This window comes from Vanacampus margaritifer, chromosome 16, assembly GCF_051991255.1.
Source record: "Vanacampus margaritifer isolate UIUO_Vmar chromosome 16, RoL_Vmar_1.0, whole genome shotgun sequence".
Lineage (NCBI taxonomy): Eukaryota > Metazoa > Chordata > Actinopteri > Syngnathiformes > Syngnathidae > Vanacampus > Vanacampus margaritifer.
In genome coordinates, this window is record NC_135447.1 from 5,114,582 (window position 1) to 5,136,234 (window position 21,653).

Sequence of the window (21,653 nt, forward strand, 5' to 3'; positions counted from 1 at the left end):
CAATAGAGACGAGCTCGTAATAAAAGGTAACTCACAGTTATGTAGTGAAGATCGCATGAAGTTGAAGTAAATGCGGGCCAGCAGAGAACACGGGAGGGAATTGTCATCGCAGCACTCCTTCTCAAACTCAAATCAACATTGTACTGTAATGGAATGCCATTTTCAAATCGCAAAGATTGCAGTTTTGGAAAAATAAAAAGTCTTGGCTTTATTTTTTTATTTTTTTATTTTTTTATTTTTTTTATTTTTTATTTATTTTTTTTTATTTTTTTATTTTATTTTTTTTAATTTATTTTTTATTTTTTATTTTTTTATTTTTTTTTTTATTCCTGGAGAACTCAGTATTGTTCATTCGGTAATTTTACAGATTTGACATGTCATCATCATGGACTGTATATGTGTATTCTATACATTTACGTAGCGTAATAAGTTCAGTGCTAAAGAAGTGTAGTCCACATGTTTACACGTCGTTTCATGAAACATGAAAAGTTGAAGCGATAAAACCACAGATTAGTTTGTAATATTGTTATAATCGGATTTATGACTTGATTTCATGTTTATGATACATTTGCTTGCTAGAATTTTGTGAATGTTATAGTAGTGAACACTTAAAAGACTGAAAGTCAAAGTGTTAACTATAATTGGAATATTCATACATGGTTCATTTGCCTTCATTACAGTGCAAGTAGTAATGTAAGCAGACAAACAGGTGGAGATCGTTATCAGCCTTCTCCTAGAGATTGCTGATTAGCTGATGATATGAATCACCTGTGTTGGCTGTGGGAGGCATGGAAAACAGGCTGGATACCGGTCCCTGAGGACCAGGGTTGGGGACCTCTGACCTACAGGACCAAAACATTTAAATCTGATATTTTTTTTACTGTAATACGGAATAATTTACTGCCTGTTTTTGTTCAAAAATTGCATATGATACCACAATCGCAATAATGAGGGGGTAAAAATCGCAATGAGATTATTTTTAAAAATCGTTCAGGCCCGCCAGACACCATGAAAATACTAACAGTCCTCCATTTCCATACTGTTTCTCCTCATTTGGATCCCCATTTGGATCCGCACCGACCCCGACCGACTATTGCGTACCTTGCAGCGCATGCGTGAGAAGTAATTCCCCTCCATACCATTGGCGGCGCTAGTCATTATTCCTAAAGGCAACCGAAAACCTCTTTACGGGGGGCGGGATATAAAAACGTAAACCATTGATACCGGTTAGCCAGCTAAGGTAATTCTATTTATTAATTACAAACAGTTGCTATACTTCTCAAGTATAAAAGTGAATCCTACCTGAAACTCAAATCGAAAAAAAATTTGTTTAAATAAAAACTGTGATCATCTGTGTCAGCGACATTGTTAGTACATTCATATATAAGTCTGTGATCGGGTAGGACATTACTTTGTTTTATTTGCCACCGCTTCCTCATTTGTCCGTCAGAGAGCGTCTCTGATTGGCTACATTCCATCACGTCATCATAGTCCAACTTCCTGATTTAAGATGGCCAGCCCGACTCATTTTGGACACTAATATCGGGACAAATCCACTCTTGAATGCAACTCAGACGTAAAGATAATTTTTTAAAGACATTCTTATAAGACTATTAGAAAAGACAATAACATTGTCGGGCGTTTGACGTGCTTGGTGAGAAGGAGCAAAATTGGGACGAAAACAGTCCAATTGTCGTTAATCTGTGATGCAACAGATGCCAGTTCCTTCTATGAGTGATTGCGTTATGTGCTTGCCTTTGAAGATTTGGAAGCACAAAAGGGCATTGTGTAGTATTCAGAGCAGCTTTTTGAGTCGGAGTCACTTGCTTAATACAGAATGCAGGCAAACGCGTGTGCACGTTTATTTAGGTTAACTCTTTGACTGCCAAAAACGTTAAATAACGTTTAGTAAAATCCTATGGAGGAGTGCCAAAGACGTTAAAAGACGTTTTTTTTTTTCAAAACAGAGGTGAAACTAACCATTTTCTATTGTTGATTACTGAAAAACGGAAGAAGGTAGAAACAAGTCCAATCTTTCATTTGGTAGTATGTGTGTTTCCATAGTCCAAACACATAATTTTCTATGGACCTTGAAAGATCAGTCAAAATGCTGAAATCGGCTGGCACCCACGGCATCCCTTTTCTGAAAACGCTTGGCAGTCAAAGAGTTAACTACAGTGAAGTTAATTACAGTATTGTTCAACTGTAACGCTGTTGTGCAACAATAATAAAATAGAAAGAAACTGGTTTTATACAGTGTTGCATTTATGTGTTAGGTGTGGGCCTTTAAGGGGAGTGGCCAAAAAAAATTGTGTTTGTTTGTTTGTCCGCTTGAATAAACAGCTAACTGTTATGGAGGGTCAAAACTGCCCAAATCGAAAATATATCAATGAATACATAAATTAATTAATTAATTAAAAGTGAAAATAAAAACGGATATAAAAAAATATAATTCAAAAATAAAATAAAATAAATGGAAATAACAACAAAATTATATATACATAAATAAATAAAGTAAAAATAAAAAACGATCGAGGGCATCAATTACTGATACACCCCACCCCCCAACACACACACATATACACACACACTTCATTTAAGCAGTGGTGTATCTGAAGTTGACTCATACCTCAATTTTTGGCTGGCAAAACGAAGCAAAAAAAAAATCATGACGTCTCCATCCTCCACTCGATACAATAAATCAAGTGTTTGAGTGAGCGCGGTAATCACTCCACATGACTTGAATGACACTGCATTCAGTTCTTTTTCAGAAAATGAAATGCCAGCAATTGAATGGAAGAGCCTGATGAGCTTCCTCCCTCCAACACTGGCTGGCAGCAGATGAACTAGACAGCGCTCTTGCTGATTTTTGGCAAATGAAAAAAGAACATCCGCAGGCCTTAAGCAAGGGGAAAATATTATTGACTTCTCACCACAGCTACTCTTTATTTTTCTCTTTTTCTGTCCCTGTATTTGTTTTTGAAGCTGTTAGTTTCTTGCCTCAGAATTTTTTTTTGTATTTTTATTTTTTTATAACAGCCTTTGATTGAACTGGAAAGGAATGCCTTTAATCGTGGCTACAAAAGAGCCAAGGGACACGTCCCCGTCAGTTTGCAACAGATCGAGACAGATGAGGAGGAGGCGGAATGGAGGAGTGAGCATTGTTAACAGTCTGTGGGGAACTGTTTGCATGCCCTGTGGTTTCTTGTCTCTGTGAAATGGAGACTTGCTGATTTGGTTTCCCAGGCCCCTTTTTTCTCTCAAGGCCACACAAAAACCAAATGAAGACGTTTCAGTCTGTCCTAATGCCATTTGTACCCTGATGGCAAGCGTGGGTTTTTAAACGCTAGACGGCACCCACGGTGGCGCAGTGCAAAGCGGTTGCAGTCATCTGATTCCGAGTGGCGAGGGCATGTCGAAAATAGAAAATAATGCCTCACTCTTGTCAAAGATGTAAAACACCGACCCACAAGGTTGTTGCCTTTGAAACGGGGAACTTGAACACAAGCCGTTCCAGGCAATCTCACATTTGATCAGATTTAGAATACTTTTGTTTTTCCTTAGAAATATTGAAAATAGAATTATACGGAAGCGTATTGCATTCACTTGGAAAAAAAAAAAGTCCTGTTTTTCGGACTAATTTTTTGGGGGGAGCGTTGTTTTTTTGAATATTTTTTTCCCTGGTTTTTTTATATATTTTTTTCTATTTAAAAAAATTTTTTTCTCTGTTTTTCTGAATAATTTTTTTCAGCCTGTTTTTCTGAATATTTTTTTTTTTCCGTTTGCCATTTTGGCATTCACGCGCAATTTTTCCAGAAATTGCTTCATCTATAATTTTTTTAATCTTACCTCAATAGGCAAATTCAACATCCCTTACTTTCATTGTATTTTAGAAGTGGAGGCAATTTGGACGATGAGAGCTATAAGATTTTAAAAAGCACTGGTTGTAATGTTTCACTAAAACCTTTTTTTTTTTTTTTTTCCTGGAGAGCTTAGCATTGTTCATTCGGTAATTTTACCGATTTGACATGTCATCATCATTGCGCTCTCTTTTTTTATTTTTTCAAAAATTTTTTCAATTGTTTTATTTATTTATCTTTTTATTTTGTGTGTGAGTGTGAAACCTTTTTTTTAACTGCATAGGACTCCTTTTGAACATCTTCAGTAGAGCTAATACTTAACAAGAGTGGGAGGTCATGCCATCATTAAACCATCTTGTAAAATTGTCATCCCTTTTGTCTGTTGGGGCCAAGTTAAACTACAAGCCTTTAATTCAGTCCGTGTAAATGTGGGCTGGTGGCGGCAGCTGGCAGAACAGTAGGCAGGGCAGGCCCGGGGTCGCTGCGTTACTTCCCGAGGTGGGCATTGGCTGCGTTGAGCAAGAACGTGAGTGGGGCTCCCTCTCTTTTCTTCAGGCCTGCTGTTTTCACTCCCTCTTTGCTTCTGCCCTCTGACAGACAAACACCAGCCCTTTTGTAGAACATGACGTCAAATCCCCCTTGACCAGGGTGCCAGCTGTTGATGTCACCCATGGGGGGGGTTAAATTTAGGGATTTCCGCTGGGTAAGATGAGGGGGGAGCCCTGTTGACCTCAGCCCGCAGCCACATGAAGAGGACTACCGTGGTCCAGCAGTGCATTTGTCACGCTCAGTTGAACTTGTACTGTATATCCGACACATCTTGCGGAAAGGTTGCTATCTTAATGCTATGCTACGCTAGCATATTGCAAAACACTATAGAGGAAATGTTCAAATGACTTGCCTAACTTATGTGATGACGCAAAATGGTACTACACTGACCGAAGGCATGCAAATCTAAATCCGGACTTGTAGTAGTAACCTATAACTAGTAACTAGTAACTAGTAACCCATAAAAACAAAAGGCTTTAAAAACACAGATGAAGCAGGGGCGCACAGTTTCTCATTTTGATAATACAGGGATTTATCCTTGAAGTCTTGGTCTGTCTGGAGCCTCAAGCAAACCTGATAAAATTCTTTAGTTGATAAAAAAGTCCTAAAAAAAAAAAGAGAAAAGGATAAGGATAAGGAAAAAAAACTAGAATTTATGAGTTGTGTGAATGTTATCAGCTCGAATCAAATCTGCTTGAAATCGCATTCCCAGACATGCTCCTCTTTTAAAAGCACAAATTTGTTTTGATATGTGGTTGCCTGATGGAAATTGAACATTCTTCATATGCAGCCTAGTCGTGTTTATTATTTGAAAATTTCACATTGTGTGTTGTTCAAAAATTCAAGTGTCAAAAATCCGAGATCAGTCAGACTTTGCAATACTCGAGTTACCATTTTTAGAACTTGTGACCTGCTTGCCAAAAACTTGGGAAATAATTGACTGACTTGCACACGCGAGGCTCGACTTGACTTTGACTTAAAACTACATGACTTGACAAGTCATCTTGTTTATAGTTGGAAATAAGACTTTCAACACAGCTTAGCCTTTTAAAGGAAAGAAGTACCACTTGATTGTCACACCCACTGACCTGAATCGCCGATAGCCCGTACACGCCCGTGCAAGCCGCAGGTCACAGGGCGGCCATTTTGCTCCTCCAACCTCGTGAGCAGACTACTATATAAACTATACGGCATGCGTACAGATGAGACGTATGCAGCTCGTAGGCAGTTAATATAAGGTCGGAGGTGGGGTGGGAAGTTTGCGCAGAGCGTTCCCAAGGTCAGCAGCATCTCTTATAAAGAAAGAAAATGAAGCTCCCTAAATAGATCTTTAATCAACCTTCAAAATGCTGAATATCGGCACCGATAATCGGCCCGTCTCATAATCGGTTTATCCCTAATAGCTATATCACGATATTCCATTGATTCTCTCTCGTCTTTAGGTTTTTTTTCCTGGCTTTGCATATTATTTGAATTAAAGTACATCTTTAAAATGAACTCCTATCAACATAAGTAATAAAGCATCATTGCATTTTTTTCCTTCTCTATTCATTTATTATCTTAACGTGAGAAGGATTAGTTAGGGCCAGTGAAGAGAGAGAGAAAAGTTAGGGTTTCTGACTTTATTCTTAGAATTCTGACTTTATTAGGAAAAAAAGTGAGAGTTCTGACTTTATTAGTGCTACTATTATTCTGACTTTAAAGTCACAATTCTGACTTCTGAGATTAAAGTGAGAATTCTGACTTCAATTCTGACTTTATTCTCAGAATTCTGACTTTATTAGAAAAAAAGTCAGAATTCTGACTTCATTAGTGCTACTATTATTCTGACTTTAAAGTCAGAATTCTCAGAATAAAGTCAGAATTCTCAGAATAAAGTAAGAATTTGACTTTAAAGGAAGAATTCTGAGATTAAATTGAGAATTCAGAAGTCAGAATTCTGAGATTAAAGTGAGAATTCTGACTTCAATTCTGACTTTATTCTCAGAATTCTGACTTTATTAGAAAAAAAGTCAGAATTCTGACTTTATTAGTGCTACTATTATTCTGACTTTAAAGTCAGAATTCTCAGAATAAAGTCAGAATTAAAGTCAGAATTCTCAGAATTAAAGTCAGAATTCTCACTTTAAAGTGAGAATTGTGACAATTCTCACTTTAAAGTCAAAATTCTGTGATTAAAGTGAGAATTCTGAGAATAATGTAAGAATTTGACTTTAAAGTGAGAATTCTGAGAATAAAGTAAGAATTTGACTTTAAAGTGAGAATTCTGAGATTAAAGTGAGAATTCTGACTTTAAAGTCAGGATTCTGAGAATAAAGTCAGAATCCTGCCAAAAAAAAAAATTTTTTCTCTCCTCACTGGCCCTAATCGCTTTCATTTGTCGCTTGATTTCTTTCACCAACGCAATGGAAGATTGTAATCTGTGCCTTTGTCTGTGTTTGTGCAGTACCACCCTCTCTCACTGTGCAACACAAGTGAAGATGATCGGCAAGAGAGTGACTTCATCACCATTGTCAAACTGGAGCAGAGTGTTACCCGCTGCCTGCCGCTGCTGAATAAGGTAGAAATCAAAACAAACGCACACGTGCCGTCTCCATTCCTTCTTGCAAACTGGACTCCTCCCCCTTTCCAACGTGGCAAGCGGTCACCGCTATCATCATTCCGCAGCCTATTCCGGTCTTAAACTCAAAGAGAAGATGGGAATGATTTAGACGGTGGATGGTGATGGATTTTGCACAGGGGAGTGGGCTTAGATCAGAGTCTGCTGCGAAGCAAGTGGCGGCGATCCCTGGCTGCGGATACGAGACTTTTCAAGGCCAGCTGTCACTTGTCCCATCTCAGCCCATCAGAACCGGTCGCACGGGCCATCTCATTTCTGCTTCCCTCTAATATGAGAGCAGCAGCCAGAACTTATAGATAGATTCCAGCCACAATGGTTAAAATGTATGTGCAAGTGACCTGGATCTCGCTTGTGTTTAAGTATTCTTCCATACACACACACACACACTAACTTAAAAGTAGTGTGATTTAAAACGGTTGCTATTTTTCTCCTTTTTCAAGTGGTGGCAAATTAGCAGGCAGGAGTATAGTTAGGGGACTGCCTTTTTTTAGCTTGTGTTTTCTTTTCCCCTAATTTAAAGCCATGTTGTAGAGCTGGCCGCCATGGTGATGATGTCGAGACATTCCCACACATTCGCCCGCCGCCGCTTCGCTGGGAAGCAAAAGGGAGGGATGCCACTCGGGTCTTAATGCTGAAATGGTTTTGATTAAAGCCTTAATGGCGTCACTAAACGTCGTCCCATGAAGAAAACGCAGTCTGCCGGACAAAAGGGCTGTCGCTTCCGAGCGCTTCCTCCCTCCCGCCTTTGAAATCAGGAGGAGGGAAAGGAAGGAGGCGTCTTGTTGTTGTTGTTGTTGTGGTTTGTAAACATGTGTTCCAATAGAAGCGCCACTCCAGCCACCTGCAACCTTCTCCACTTTTGAGTTGTGGACTCTTTTTTTTCCCTTTTCTTTTTCTCAGGGAATTCATCACGCAGCTGCTGGTTAGTTTGCTCTCCTTTGAAAAGGATGAGTCAGATGGTTTGGATGTGCGGTTCTTTGAATGAGACTTGTTTACAGTTGAGTCTGACTGTAACCCACCCCATTGATCTATAGATACCCTGATGCCCACAGAGGGTTCATTTTGCACCACATGTACTAAAAATAGACTGGAAACTAAATAACGTAATGCTGCCAACTTTTATGATTATACTTTGTCGTCTTTTTTTTTTTTTTTGTAGCTCAGTATTCTCAGTTACAAAATGAGGCCAAAATTTGCATTGCTTTGTACAGTAGCTACTTTTTTTCTCCTTCTCTCTGAGCAGTTATTTTGTGCATTTGCAATGATTAAAAACATTGATTTGACTTTGCTATATCAACAAGTGTAACTCTTTCTCCAATAGAGATCCCGGATGTCACGTGACTATTTCTCCCAACAGTTTCCTCGTGGCAGGAAAATAGCGGCGCCGCGTTAATGGACTACAATGACAAGGGGGGGCTAAAACTAGCATTTATCCGTCAACTTTCCGCCCGGGAGCATTGACACTCACTTTGATGAAAAGGACATGATATACATGCGTTATTTGGATTGCCAATAGTGTCAGGATAAATCACGATACTTTGTCTCCCGATCAGTTTTTGGATATGCCTACGCCAAGTATCGATATTTGTAGTTAATATACAGCCGCTATATCGGCTCCAGTGTTCATTATTTATTGAGCAATTACTTGGCTGGCCGCTAGGGGGAGCACTTCATAAGAGTGGCGGGGAAATGGACGGAAGTCTTCAGGCGAAGAAGACAAATTTTTTGGACCAGCAATTGACTCAATTGTGCATACGTTTTTTATGGAAAAATTGTGTGTTCTATTTTCAATGTTAAAGTTTTAAAACATATTTTACGTTTTGACTTTTTGAAGCACACAATTTCTGAGGAATATTAATATTAATTTAATTGGATTTAATATTTAAGTAATTTTATTTATTTACTTTTGCAATGTTACACAAAAAATGGTCACAGTTTATAAAATTAAATTATGACTATGTGACTGCATGACAAATTTGCTCACAGAAAGTTGTCTCTGTTGAGAAGACATTTGTATTTGTTTAAAAAAAATACACTTAAGTACTCACTGTTTTTGTATTGTTTCAGCGATGGCACAAAAACAACAACAATTTTCTCATTGAAAAACATCAGTTCATGTCTTGATTACTTTTATCGTAGATTATTCCGGACTTATTTCCTGACCGATATATCGATAATCTCGGTATCGTCATATTGTGAGATAATCGTTATCGTGAGCCTTGTATCGCATATCGTATCGTGAGGTACCCAGAGGTTCCCACCCCTGCGGGTGAGGGCTTTCAGACAAAGGCTTTACAAGTTTGTACAATCCGGATTTATTTCCCCTTTATGTGTGGTCAAAATGCCATCGAAGTTAGCAGTTTCATGCGAGCCTTGGCAGTTATTTAGGTACGTTCGCAACTTAGCCTCTGCCTTTATGCTCAGTTATTAAATTCAACTGTGTAATATCAATTAAACCGTAACAGCACAAACAAACAAAACGGATTATTTCCCTCACATTTTGCCTGAAGCTAGCATCATAGGCAAGTTAGCATCTGCTGATTCAGCCACCATGTACAAAGTGCCCGATCACGTCATTTGCCTTCATTTAATAACTATAGAATCGAGCTACATCTACATGACTGACTGATTCAGTAATTGACTCACCTGATATAAAATGATCGTTACACAAGCCATGAGGAGGATCCCAAATCCTCCATCTTGTTGTTCACCAGTTTTATGGCTGCTGTGATCCATTGGCTACGCATTGATTCCTCTTTTGGTATGCTCGATCCTTCTTTTTTTTTTTGTTTGCCTCTTCTCGCTCGTTGTGGCAGCTGGTCCACAAAAGCTGTCAATCCTTGTTTACTCAAAGTGGCGGACACGCTTTCTATGCTGCCAAAACGGCGGCGCTAACGCCATTTTGGGACACGTGACGTCAACGTCCGGATCTCTGTTGAACAGAACAGTAGTGATGGCAAAATGAAGCTTCATGAAGCACTTGTGATTTTTTTTTTAAGTCCCCTAGATGGTGCTCTTGGTTTAAATATAAAGTCTAGTGCAATGGAAATGTATTAACTCTTTGACTGCCAGACGTTTTCAGAAAAGGGATGCCGTGGGTGCCAGCCGATTTAAGCATTTTGACTGATCTTTCAAGGTCCACAGAAAATTATGTGTTTGGACTATGGAAACACACATACTACCAAATGAAAGATTGGACTCATCTTTCATCAGAAAAAAAGTTGTTTGTTTCTACCTTATTCCGTTTTTGAGTAATCAACAATAGAAAATGGTTAGTTTCACCTCTGTTTTCAAACAAACGTCTTTTAACGTCTTTGGCACTCCTCCATAGGATTTTACTAAACGTTATTTAACGTTTTTGGCAGTCAAAGAGTTAAATTTCCACTGCATCTTCCAACCAAGAGCACCATCTAGGGGACTTAAAAAAAATCACAAGTGCTTCATGAAGCTTCATTTTGCCATCACTACTGTGTGATGGTGTGTTTGGCCTTCAAATGTTGCCCTCTACTGGTACACACAGGCATTGAATCATTCTTCAAAGCGCGGAAAACGTAAATGTTCGAATAAAATCATATACACCGACCTCGCACATCTTTCAGTACACCTGCACATGCAAGTGCTAAATCAAAACGTGTACTTTTGCAACGATCAACCCATTCCAGCTGTCCCGTTTGCACAGAAACCGATACGACTGTTGCTACCTCCGTAGCTAATCAGCGCAACATTCTGGAATGCCTTTCTATTTCAACATTGGCGCAGCATTCCTGGTCAAAAGTAACAAGAGACCAAGGAGGTGCTGGCTGATGGTTTCGTTTTGGGCAGGGAAAAATAAAGCCACGGTCATATAGAGAAATAGACCTCCTTGCTGTTTGTTTAGTGAACCCTTAACCAATACAAATGTTTAGCCAGGACTTAAGTAGGATGGTTAGTGGTTCACATAGCCCACTTCAGTGCAACCGGCGTCAGTTCCATTTCAAGCACTTTTCATTTCACTAGCGACTAGTCTAGCATGTGGTCTACCAAATCCTGCAATGACCCCGAACAGGATGAGTCATTTTAAAAATGAATGGATTGTCATTTCTCATTGTCCAATAATAACCTTGCAAGTCAGGGGGTGTCAGACTCATTTTTTTTTTTGTCACAGGCCACATCGTAATTATGTTTTCACTCGGAGGGCCGTTATGACCGTGAAACCATATAAAAGTATGATCGCCTCATATTACTAGTACAAACTGCAGGGTTTCCCCCAGTGCTTTTAAAAGCCTGGCGGTCTGCCCATCCCCACTGTCCATATGTCCAACAGTGTCAACCGTTCATTCACATTCATTCATGTGCCTGAATCCAAACCATCTGGCTGCTTCAGTGGCATTACATCAACAAATCAAACAACTTAACCACTGTCTTAACCAACCATTAGGCTATCTGTTATTGGATTTTTTTTTTTGTTGTTGACACTAAAGCCTTGAAACGGTTCTCAAAGCAACACATGACTCACTGGGCCAAGACATTGCAGCGGTGCCAAGAGGCCGAGTCTAAACTCCACACAAGGCTTACTGTACTTTGCTCTGAATAAATGCCGTAATCTACAAAGTTCAAAGCACAGTTTTATGCTCGGGAGGTTTCACTGACTTTTCATTCACACACAAACCATCCCCATCACAAAGAATCCATGGTTTTTGTGAGAACAGCGCTCGGCCCATGTCTGGACCTGTTGACTCTCATAGAAAGCCCGGCTTATTGATTCTACTCCTCTCTGATGAAAAAGGGCTTTGCCGCGATTGTGCCGTAATCCTGTTGTCGTCAACTCGGCTTTTCCCCGTGCATGTGCGTGGATCTTTGTGCGTTATTGGATCATGTTTCTCGAAGACTACTTTGCAAATTGTTCAAACGCTTTAAGAAAATTGGTCACTTTGTGCGAAGGCGTCAGTCACAGCTCCTGATCAACTGCGAAACTATGGCGTGCGTACCAAAAATAAAGCGAGTGAGTTAGGGATGTCAATGTTACTCAATGGAGTTGAAATCCCGTTCTAGTTTGGAATAGCACCGAGTAATAAAACGACATCAACACTTTGTTTGCATGCCTAAATTCGTTGTGACTTGAAGCAGTTTTTGCTCAAGATGCACTATTTAAGAAGACACATTTGATTTCACAAGTACTCCTCTGATTTGGTAAAAGTCATGATTGTAAGACAAAACTTGTGTATTTCTCCAAAGTAGTAAACAACCCAACCCCAAAAATTTTTTGAACAATGTTTTATGTGCTCCCACTAGTTTTTCTAAACACAGCATTCTGATTCAAATTGTGTTTGCGGAATAAGAATTAAGCAGCAAAATCCACCCCTTACAATCTATCTCAGGGTGCGGCCATTTTGCCACTTCTCAGTTGCTCAGGTAACGACCAATTACGGCTTGCCAGCGTCAAATGACCAAACTCAGAAAACAGGTGAGACGCGATTGGTCGTTTAATGAGCCCTGAGCAACTGTGATGTCATATTCAGTCGATGGCAAAATGGCCGCCCACTGAGGTGGATAAAAACGAAAAAATGGAAAAATTCATATTCCACAAGCGCAATATTAATCGGAATGCCATGTTTAGACTTGTGGGACTACATAGAACATGTCAAAGAAATGTAAACAAAAAAAAAATCTGCAAGAAAAATGTCAAATCTGCAACACAACACTAAGCACTTTTTACACATTACAAATTATACAAAGCTTAATCAAAATGAATTTCTATCCATCAAGACCCCACAAAATATACTCGAAATTATGATGACAACGATAATGATCACAGAGATGAGTCAAAAGATTAGCAGTCAGAAAAAGGCCCTTTCATACTGCCTTCCTGGAAATGTGCCGGATCACAAGCATAAAGCCGCCATTCTATGCTCCCTTTCTGGAAGAATTCGCCAAAAGCGGGATAATAGCGGTCATGTTCATGCAGACCTTGAAGACGTGCATATTCAAATAATGACATGTGTGGTGATGCTAAATTGGAAAATGTGGAGATTTAATATTCATCCATCCATCTATTTTCCTAACCGCTTATTCCTCACAAGGGTCGGGGGGGGGGGGGGGGTGCTGGAGCCTATCCCAGCGGGCTTCAGGCACTAGGCAGGTTAGACCCTGAACTGGTTGCCGAGATTTAACATTTATTACCACACGCGCATACACACACAAAAGTACTGATAAATTGGTACCGTTGAGTAAATTCTTTACATTGTATTTTATTATAATATTATTGCTTTATAACGGACATTATAGACTGCTTTTTTTCCTCATTAAAAATACTTCTTTTTTTTTCTTTCTACAAGTTGGGTTAGAGATTGCGATTTTACGAGCGTGGTCACAAAAAATTCATCTTATAACTCAAGGCGCCGCTGTAGCCGTCGGGCCTAACAGAATACACGTTGTGCAGATTGTGTAAGAAGATCTCCTTTGGTGGTCAGTCCAGGGCGAGTGTTTCCAGTGACAGGAAGTGGTCAAAAACAAGGGAAGCCTGAAGAAAGAATGACCCCTCACGACAATGTTTTTGTCTTCCCATGTCTCATTATCTGTAGGGGGGGGGGGGGGGGGTGCCTCTGACCTTAGTCTATTCCTGCCTGCTGAGCTTGAATAGCCACAGCGGTAGCAGGAACTTTTGTGACCGGTGCCGTCCAATATATCTTTTTCATTGGCGCAAGAACACAGGCAGCATCTGGAAAAGGCAGGAGGATTTTTTTCAAACTTTGAGGGCAAATCTTAAAAGCAGCAGGTACACAAAGAATGAGATCTGGGTTTACATTCATTTCCCCCTCATGAAATGTTTTCTTTGCTCGTCTGTTCCAGAATTTTAAACACGTGTCTTCAAACGGATAGACGATACCTGTTCCGCAAAGTTTAGCGTCCAACTTTTTTTTTTTTTTTTTTTACAATAGCAACTAGTCCAGCTTGAACCTTTAACCACTTTAATCTCCACACAACTCATATATCTCTGCATTTTATTGCATTTCAAAACATAGCATATACTGTTAATCACTGCTTAAAAGTTAGGAAGTAAAAAAAAAAAAATCCCTCTTCAAGGCTCATTTCTTCCTGTTTGCCCGAGGGCCAAATTCTCTGTGCTCTTTGACTCTGCTTTGATCATTTCATCTCAAACGCACAAGCTTCATAATCATGTAAAAGTAGCTTAGGGCACATCTCTCGCCATCCCTCACAAATGTTTTTTTTTTTTTTTTTTTGCAGTGCAGTCTGCTCGGTTACTTCCACGTATTCCTTCAGTCGCGTGTTGACCCTCATGCCACATGTCTCTTCCCTCCCATTTCCCCTGTTGCTAAAGTTGGCCACTGTCTTAGTTCATCATATAAAAGGGAAGATAACTTTGTAGTAAGCGTTTCATGAAGTCAAGTGGTTACCTTCTTTCAGGCCACTTTGGATCTTTCTATTTGCTTGACGTCAACCATTGCTGTCATTTTTAGGGCACGGTGATCCGACTTGGGTACTTTCCTTTTACTTTTCTTTCGTAATGATACTAGCAGGCAAACCGCAGGAGTTGTTTTTCTCCAGCCAGATCCATGGGCATCCCGGTGTTCTGTTTCTTATTCCCGTTCCGAAACAGGCACCACATGACGTGACAACGTGACCTCAAAAAGATTTTTGCCGCTGTACAAAAAAACACCCAACAATAAAAATATGTTGTGGGATGGAACTTAACCGGCTCCCGTCCAGTCGAAGCGGCTCCCCTCATTTCAACTGAAATCAGGGGGTGGAGTCTAACGTGAGACCGCCTCGCACCTACTAACATGTATCTATGTGACCCCCCCCAAACAACTCCCGTCCTGCCCCACATCCGTGCAGTGCAACCGGAAACGCCATTGCTTAGTGCAAGGTTCACCAATTCCATTCCTCGAGGTCCTGAGTCCTGCAGGTTTTAGATGTTTCCGCTCACTAGCACACCTGATTCATATAGTCAGCTCATCAGCATGCTTGATAACGATCCTGATCTTTTGTATCAGGTGTGTTGGTAGGCGGAAACCTCTAAAAACTGCAGGACTCCGGAACTCGAGGACCGGAATTGGTGAACCCTGGCCTAGTGTAGTTCTTTTGGCTAACATTATTGCATACAGAAGGAAAAATACAAATGACTGCATAATCCTGTTCCCATCTGCTCCCGTGAACTTTTTATCCTGTACCGTCCCAATCCCGTGATTGAAGATGAAGTTGACTAATCCCGTGGCATTTTTGTGAACCTCTACCACGTGGTCAGGGGGTTTTATTTAAGATGATAATGATAATAATTTGGTCAATCAATTGATTTCTAGAATGACTCTGAGGGATTATCCCAAATGTTGCCATACTGTATTCATGAATGAAATACGATGACATCCACCTTCAACATCCGTGGAGTGCCAAATTCGATCAAATCCACCAAAATCAAGTTGCACCACAAGTTAGACCGGGTTTTTGTGAGTCTAATATCGAGTCCGCTCTTTGTCACCAAATTGCCCGATGCGCCGGGTTTGTGGCAGCTCTGTCTACCGGAACGCCTTGCGAGGCTCAACGTGGTCCCAAACACAGTAGACTACGGAAGAAGCACCCATTTTTATGCCAAGTGCAAGTGCACCTGTCTGCAAAAATAAAATGCCTTTATTATTATTATTATTATTCAAACAAGGGCTTCCTTTATCAACCTTGCTGAATTTGGGCGGGTAAACCTTGGACTAGTTGCCAGCCAACCTCAAGGCACATAGACAGACTCGCATCCTCTCACACTCGCATTCAAACCTCAAGACAATTAGTCTTCATTTAACCGGCCATGCATGTTTTTGGAATGTGTAAGGTAGAGTCCTCGGAGAACATCAGTCATGCAAGCACAGGCAGAAGACGTCAACTCCGCACAGGAAGGTGTGAGGCTGGCGTGTTGAGCGCTATTTCAGCGAGCTGCCAGTGCCAAGGTCAAACAATCACCAGTATTGCATTATAAACCTTTATAAATCATACATAAGCTTGAGTTTGTCACTAGGCTCGCCATTACTCGCCATGAAATGAAGGAAAATGTTATGGTAAACATATTGCATTTTTAACTCATTCACTGCCATTGACGGCTATAGACGTCAAAAATTCATTTGAACTATTATTAGTTTAACGTTTTTTTTTCCACTTTTGTTAACAAGAATATGAAAACCTAGAATTTTTTTTTATTGCACATTTAGAACAGATATAAAATTTGTGATTAAGCTTAAATTAACTAGTGAAGTCATGCGATTAATTACGATTAATTTTTAATCATCTTTTCTTTTTAAATCGTGTCAGGCGATTAATTTTTTTTTAATTGTAATTAATTGCATTACTTCAATAGTTAACTCACGATTAATCACAAATTTTATATCTGTTCTAAATGTACTTTTTTTTTCTAGGTTTGCATACTCTTGTTAACAAATGTAGGAAAAAATGTTAAATTAATAGAATTTTTTGACGTCTATAGCCGTCAATGGCAGTGAATGAGTTAATCACTATAAAGTATTTATTCTTTGTTTACGAACAAGAAACCAAATTGAATTTTGAATTTTCCTTATTTCATATGACATGTGCAACAAGTAGTTAGGGATGTCTTGCTGTTGTAGCACAACAACAAAACCAAGTCCAAGACGGACTGAGGTTTAGATTAAATTCACAGACAGTTGTTGGGACATCCTGTCAAGTGTCTGCTATGTTACAAGTCCAAGGACAGCCAAATCAAGAGATAAGGCTTTTGCCTTCACCCAAACATGAGAAGCGCCACAACTAGCGTACAGTATATGGTGGGAGAATTAGAACATAAATTCAAGGGGTAAAAAAAAAAAATTAAAAAAAATGCTTGGTTCAGATCCTGTTTCTTTGCTGGTCTTCCTTTGATGTGCTAGTTATTAGAGAAACCTGTGTGGAAGTCACCAGCTGGTTTGACTGAGATTAAATGGCTGTCGCTGAACAATGCGAAAAAATGTGTCAAGTTTCCCTGCTCAAAGGGAAAGTGCATTGCTTTGTTTGCCACTATTTAAAAAAAAAAAAAAAAAAAGTTATGTGTTGCATTCTGCAGTCGCATGTTGATTCGGCGAGTTCTGGGGGCTGGCAAGAGGATAAAATGAAATATTAACTTGCCTGAGAGGGTCTGTATCATTTTTACTGGCACTAAGCAACTTTGAAAAAACTACAAATATGCTGCTCAACCCTTAACTCTTTGACTGCCAAAAACGTTTAATAACGTTTAGTAAAATCCTAAGGAGGGCTGCCAAAGACGTTAAAAGTCGTTAACTATGTTGTTTTTGGGTTTTTTTGGAAACGGGTGGAGGAAAGCCTTAGTAGTATGTGTGTTTCCATAGTCCAAACACAAAATTTTCTGTGGACCTTGAAAGATCAGTCAAAATGCTTAAATCAGCTGGCACCCACGGCATCCCTTTTCTGAAAACGCTTGGCAGTCAAAGAGTTAAGTATTTTTTATTTTTTTTTAACTGGTCAATTGTACTGATAAAAATCTCCTTTATTATAATTTACTTAGAATTTCTGAGTGAAAAAAAATCTTTATTAGGTTTTATTTATTTTATTTTTTTAACGAAGTGATTTTTTTTTTTTTTTCTGGAAGTGATTACAAAGTGATTTTGACCTAAGTCGCAACAACAAATTGTGTCTACACAACGAGCTATGAATGCTGAAATCTCAAACTGCATTATGGGCCACCATTGCCATCACTGGACAAGAGAAGGTGACATCCTTGCTTCTGGTAAACGGCACATAAGCCGTCTGTCATTGACCATCTTTAAATAGGTTAGAAATGTACATCGGAAGCCTGTGAACTGCAAGTTTTCAGGTTTAGAGGGTCACAACAAGGAGACTGCAGGCCAAAGGGTCTTACAGGTCAACACTGAACAGATGTCACTTTGACCTGCAACATTGTTGTCGTTAGCTCAGTTCAGTGCTGTCATCACTGCTATCAACGAGGTGTGAGTGATTTGCAAAGGGCCTGCCCCTTGCATGGCACTCTCTCCCCAGTCATCTGACACCTTAAATCAATGGAAAATTATCTTGCCTAAAGGTGTGCGCAGCACGCCAGCAGCAGAATACGCCCAAGCGGCGGCACCTCTCATCTTCACGACTTGCCCTTGATTGGTTTCCCTCCCATTGTTGGCATTGACGAGCTTAGGTATTTACTCCTAGCTGATGCTAAATGCATTATATTTGTATGGCGTGCTCTTTTTTTTTTTTTTTAGTCAGGGGTCTGCAACCTGCGGTCTGAAGCCACATGTGGCTCTTTAGTCCCTCTTCTCGCGGCTCCCTGTGGATCTCTTAAAAAATATATATATAGTAGAATTATTCTTTTTTAAATTTTTATTTTTTGATAAAATATTCTTAAAATTAATTATTAAATAAAAATAAATGAATCAATATTTTTTTTAAATATAACAAAAAATGTTTTCATTTTTAACTTTAGTTAAGAGAGAGAAGTAAAAAAACCATCCATCCATGAAGTAAAAAAACAAAAAAACAAATTTAAATTAAATTAACATCAAATGTCCATTAAATTGCCCAAAATAACTGAGAATTAAAAAAAAAAAATTAAAGGCAAAAAATAAAATGTTCAAAAAGTAGCAATAAAATTTCCCAAAACAAAAGAAGAAATCCTGAAAATTACCATAAATTGTTCACAAAATTGCCAAAAATGTATGTAGGCAGTAAAGTCTAAAAATTTATGAAAAATGAAGAGTAAAAAAATAAACACAAAAAAATGATAAATAAATCCAAAAATGGAAGACGAAAGACAGAAGAAAATGAATCTCAAAGTGGATGCCGCATATTTTTCTCTTATGATGCAACTCTAATTAGCTCTTGTGCCCTCAGTCCATAACATCATAATATTCAAATGTTTTGCGGCTCCAGAAAGATTTTTGGTTATTTATTGGCCTAAAAATTGCTCTTTTGACAACAAATAATGGTAGAGAGATTTTTTTTTTCTTGACTCTCAGCAGTATGTTTTCTCACTTTTCTCTTCTTCCCTCGTTGAAACGCCACATACCGTAGCTTCCATAAAGTCATTGGAGTCTTGTCGAGTTTATCGTCACCATCACCGCAAAACTTTTATACACAAACAGTGAGATGTCTGCAGTGCCGCGCAGTGGGAAATAAATCTCCAAAATAGAAGCACTTGGAATGTCACCTGCATGCGTGTATGCGTGGATCGCCAAATACCTTGTAACTTGAAATACAGATATATGCAATCCTATTTTTGATGTATGCAAGGACTGGGTGATGCGACATCTGTGATTTTATTTTTGACACAAAAAGCCTAACTATGTAGACACTATAATGAGGACGTAGCCTACTAGCTAACAAATGGAGTAGAGTAACAAAATAGGAAATGTTGTTCACTGTCTGGCCTTGGTGGAAGGAAGACATTCTACTTTTCTAAACGCAGACTTTTGCATATCAAGGCTTTCTTATTTGGGCAGCACATCCCTCATTCGTTACTTCAAAGGGAGTGCGCGCGGGACAGGATTTCATCACGCTGTCGTCGCTACAGGCCGCAGAGGTTTGTAAGAAAATGAGACCCTAAAAATAGAAAGCTGCGTAATAGGCATAAACACAGATTGAAGCCAGACAATACCACCCTTGGCCAAAAAGTGCCCATTATAAGAGGCTCATTTTACTGGTTACTGTTAGTTTTTATTAGTTTTAGTAAAAAAAAAAATAAAAAAAATTAAAGCTTAGTTTTAGAAGTTTTTTTTTTTTTCAAATGTACATAATAATGTACGGAATATTAAAAAATAATAATAATTAACGCATTTTTTACATTGAACGACATCATCTGAAGGTGCTTTTCTATTGGTCGGTCTATCGGTCAATATCAAAATAAATCTACTTAAAATCACATTTAAAATCATCCCCAAAGGCTCATGATTTAAATTAATTGCCAAAGACTAAAACGAAAGGACATTTTCGCTAGAATTATAGTTTTAGTTTCAGTTAGTTTTCATTTTATTTTAACGAAATTGCTTTTTAGTTTTAGTTTTTGTTAACTGAAATAACGGTGGTGGTAGGACAAGCTGACTACAGAATAACACTGCATTCTTATCATGAATCTTAAAATAATTCATATAAGCTACGGGCGAGACATTTTCGCTATAATTATAGTTTTAGTTTGAGTTATTTTTCATTTTATTTTAACGAGATTGCTTTTTAGTTTTAGTTTTTTTTGTTAACTGAAATAACGGTGGCGGTAGGACAAGCTGACTACAGAATAACACTGCATTCTTATCATGAATCTTAAAATAATTCATATAAGCTACGGACGAGACATTTTCGCTATAATTATAGTTTCAGTTAGTTTTCATTTTATTTTAACAAAATAGTTTTTTAGCTTTAGTTTTTTCGTTAAAATAATTCATAATACAAACGAGACCAATTGTAATGTGTGTTCCGTATGCCGTCATGTGGATAATAAAAAAGCAGAGATTTTTTTTTTATTATGATTGTAATTTGAAGAGTTGGCTTTATATTGCTTCTCTGGAGCCGCAATCAGGATTTTAGCCAAGAAATTCCTTTCATAATGACAAAGGCAAATGTCTTCTTTTGAAGACGAGAAAGAAAAGCGAGATATCTGCTGCTCCACTCAATTGAAGATTTCCCTACTCATGCATCGGCTCTCTGAAAACAATATAAAAATAAAAGCTGATAGGTGCTATATCAAATTGTAAAATATATCTTTTGGAAATGTTTTATGTTGCTTGGTAACTCTACAAGAAAAGAGCCACAACTGTAGTCAATTTGTGACTTTTATATTTGATCTATGTTGGATTTTGCCCCCAAAATATTTTTACTTTGGATATTTTCAAACCCAAAAATATGTGATTCTTGCAAATTAATAGGCTGGAGCACGGAACAAAATGTTAAAGAGTACAAAAGTAAATGAAAGCAATTACTTATAATTACTCATAATTGTCTTGGCGAAGCAGGTGAAGTTTACTGTGAGCAACAAGCAATAATCAAAAGCGCTTGCTTTGATTGTTGCTTGTTTTGGTTAACAGGGCAAACAGTTTGGTAACTTAACCCCAAGCCTACAGCAAAAGCATGCATGCTCCAAATCAAGTTGCGCCCCCAAAAAAGCATTTGATTTAATGAGGTATTTCATAAGTTAGGTTCGGTCTCATCATTGCTGCTCAGAGGACCGTGTAGATTTTCTTCGGCTGCACTTTTATTTTCCTTCCTCGTCAGCTTGTGGACGACGGGACATATGCCGAATCAAATCGCCGGGTGTGGAGAGGCGTGAAAATTGACCGGCCGCCGTTTGGGGAAACTCACGGTTGAGAATGAAAGAGACGAGCAGACGCCATGTTTGAGCCAGCGTAACGCTTGTGTTCTGCAAAATTGTATTTTTTTGTTTAAATCTGAGCCTAAAATCGAAAAAAAAAATTGGGGGGGGGGTGATTATAATGAATAAATTGCTTTTTCATTTTCGATTGCCAATCAAAAATAGGGAAAAAATAACGATGATAAACGGATTGATTAAGACCAAAATACACACCCTGTTTAAATCAATGTGAACTTTGTAAACCGACATCTTGTCGTTTCACTTGACGTCATGCAGATACCAACTTGCACACCTTATGCAATTTAAA

The 21,653-nt window shown here is 38.7% G+C and overlaps 1 protein-coding gene across 2 annotated transcripts in view; it reads left to right on the forward strand.

The window, feature by feature from the left end:
- The window catches only part of rnf43 (ring finger protein 43), a 98,045-nt gene that overhangs the window by 50,514 nt on the left and 25,878 nt on the right, over nt 1-21,653 (forward strand). For both annotated transcript variants that reach the window (XM_077546806.1, XM_077546807.1), the window contains exon 2: nt 6,856-6,969. In XM_077546806.1, the coding sequence (XP_077402932.1) occupies nt 6,856-6,969 (114 nt within the window). The remainder of the gene's footprint in view (nt 1-6,855; nt 6,970-21,653) is intronic.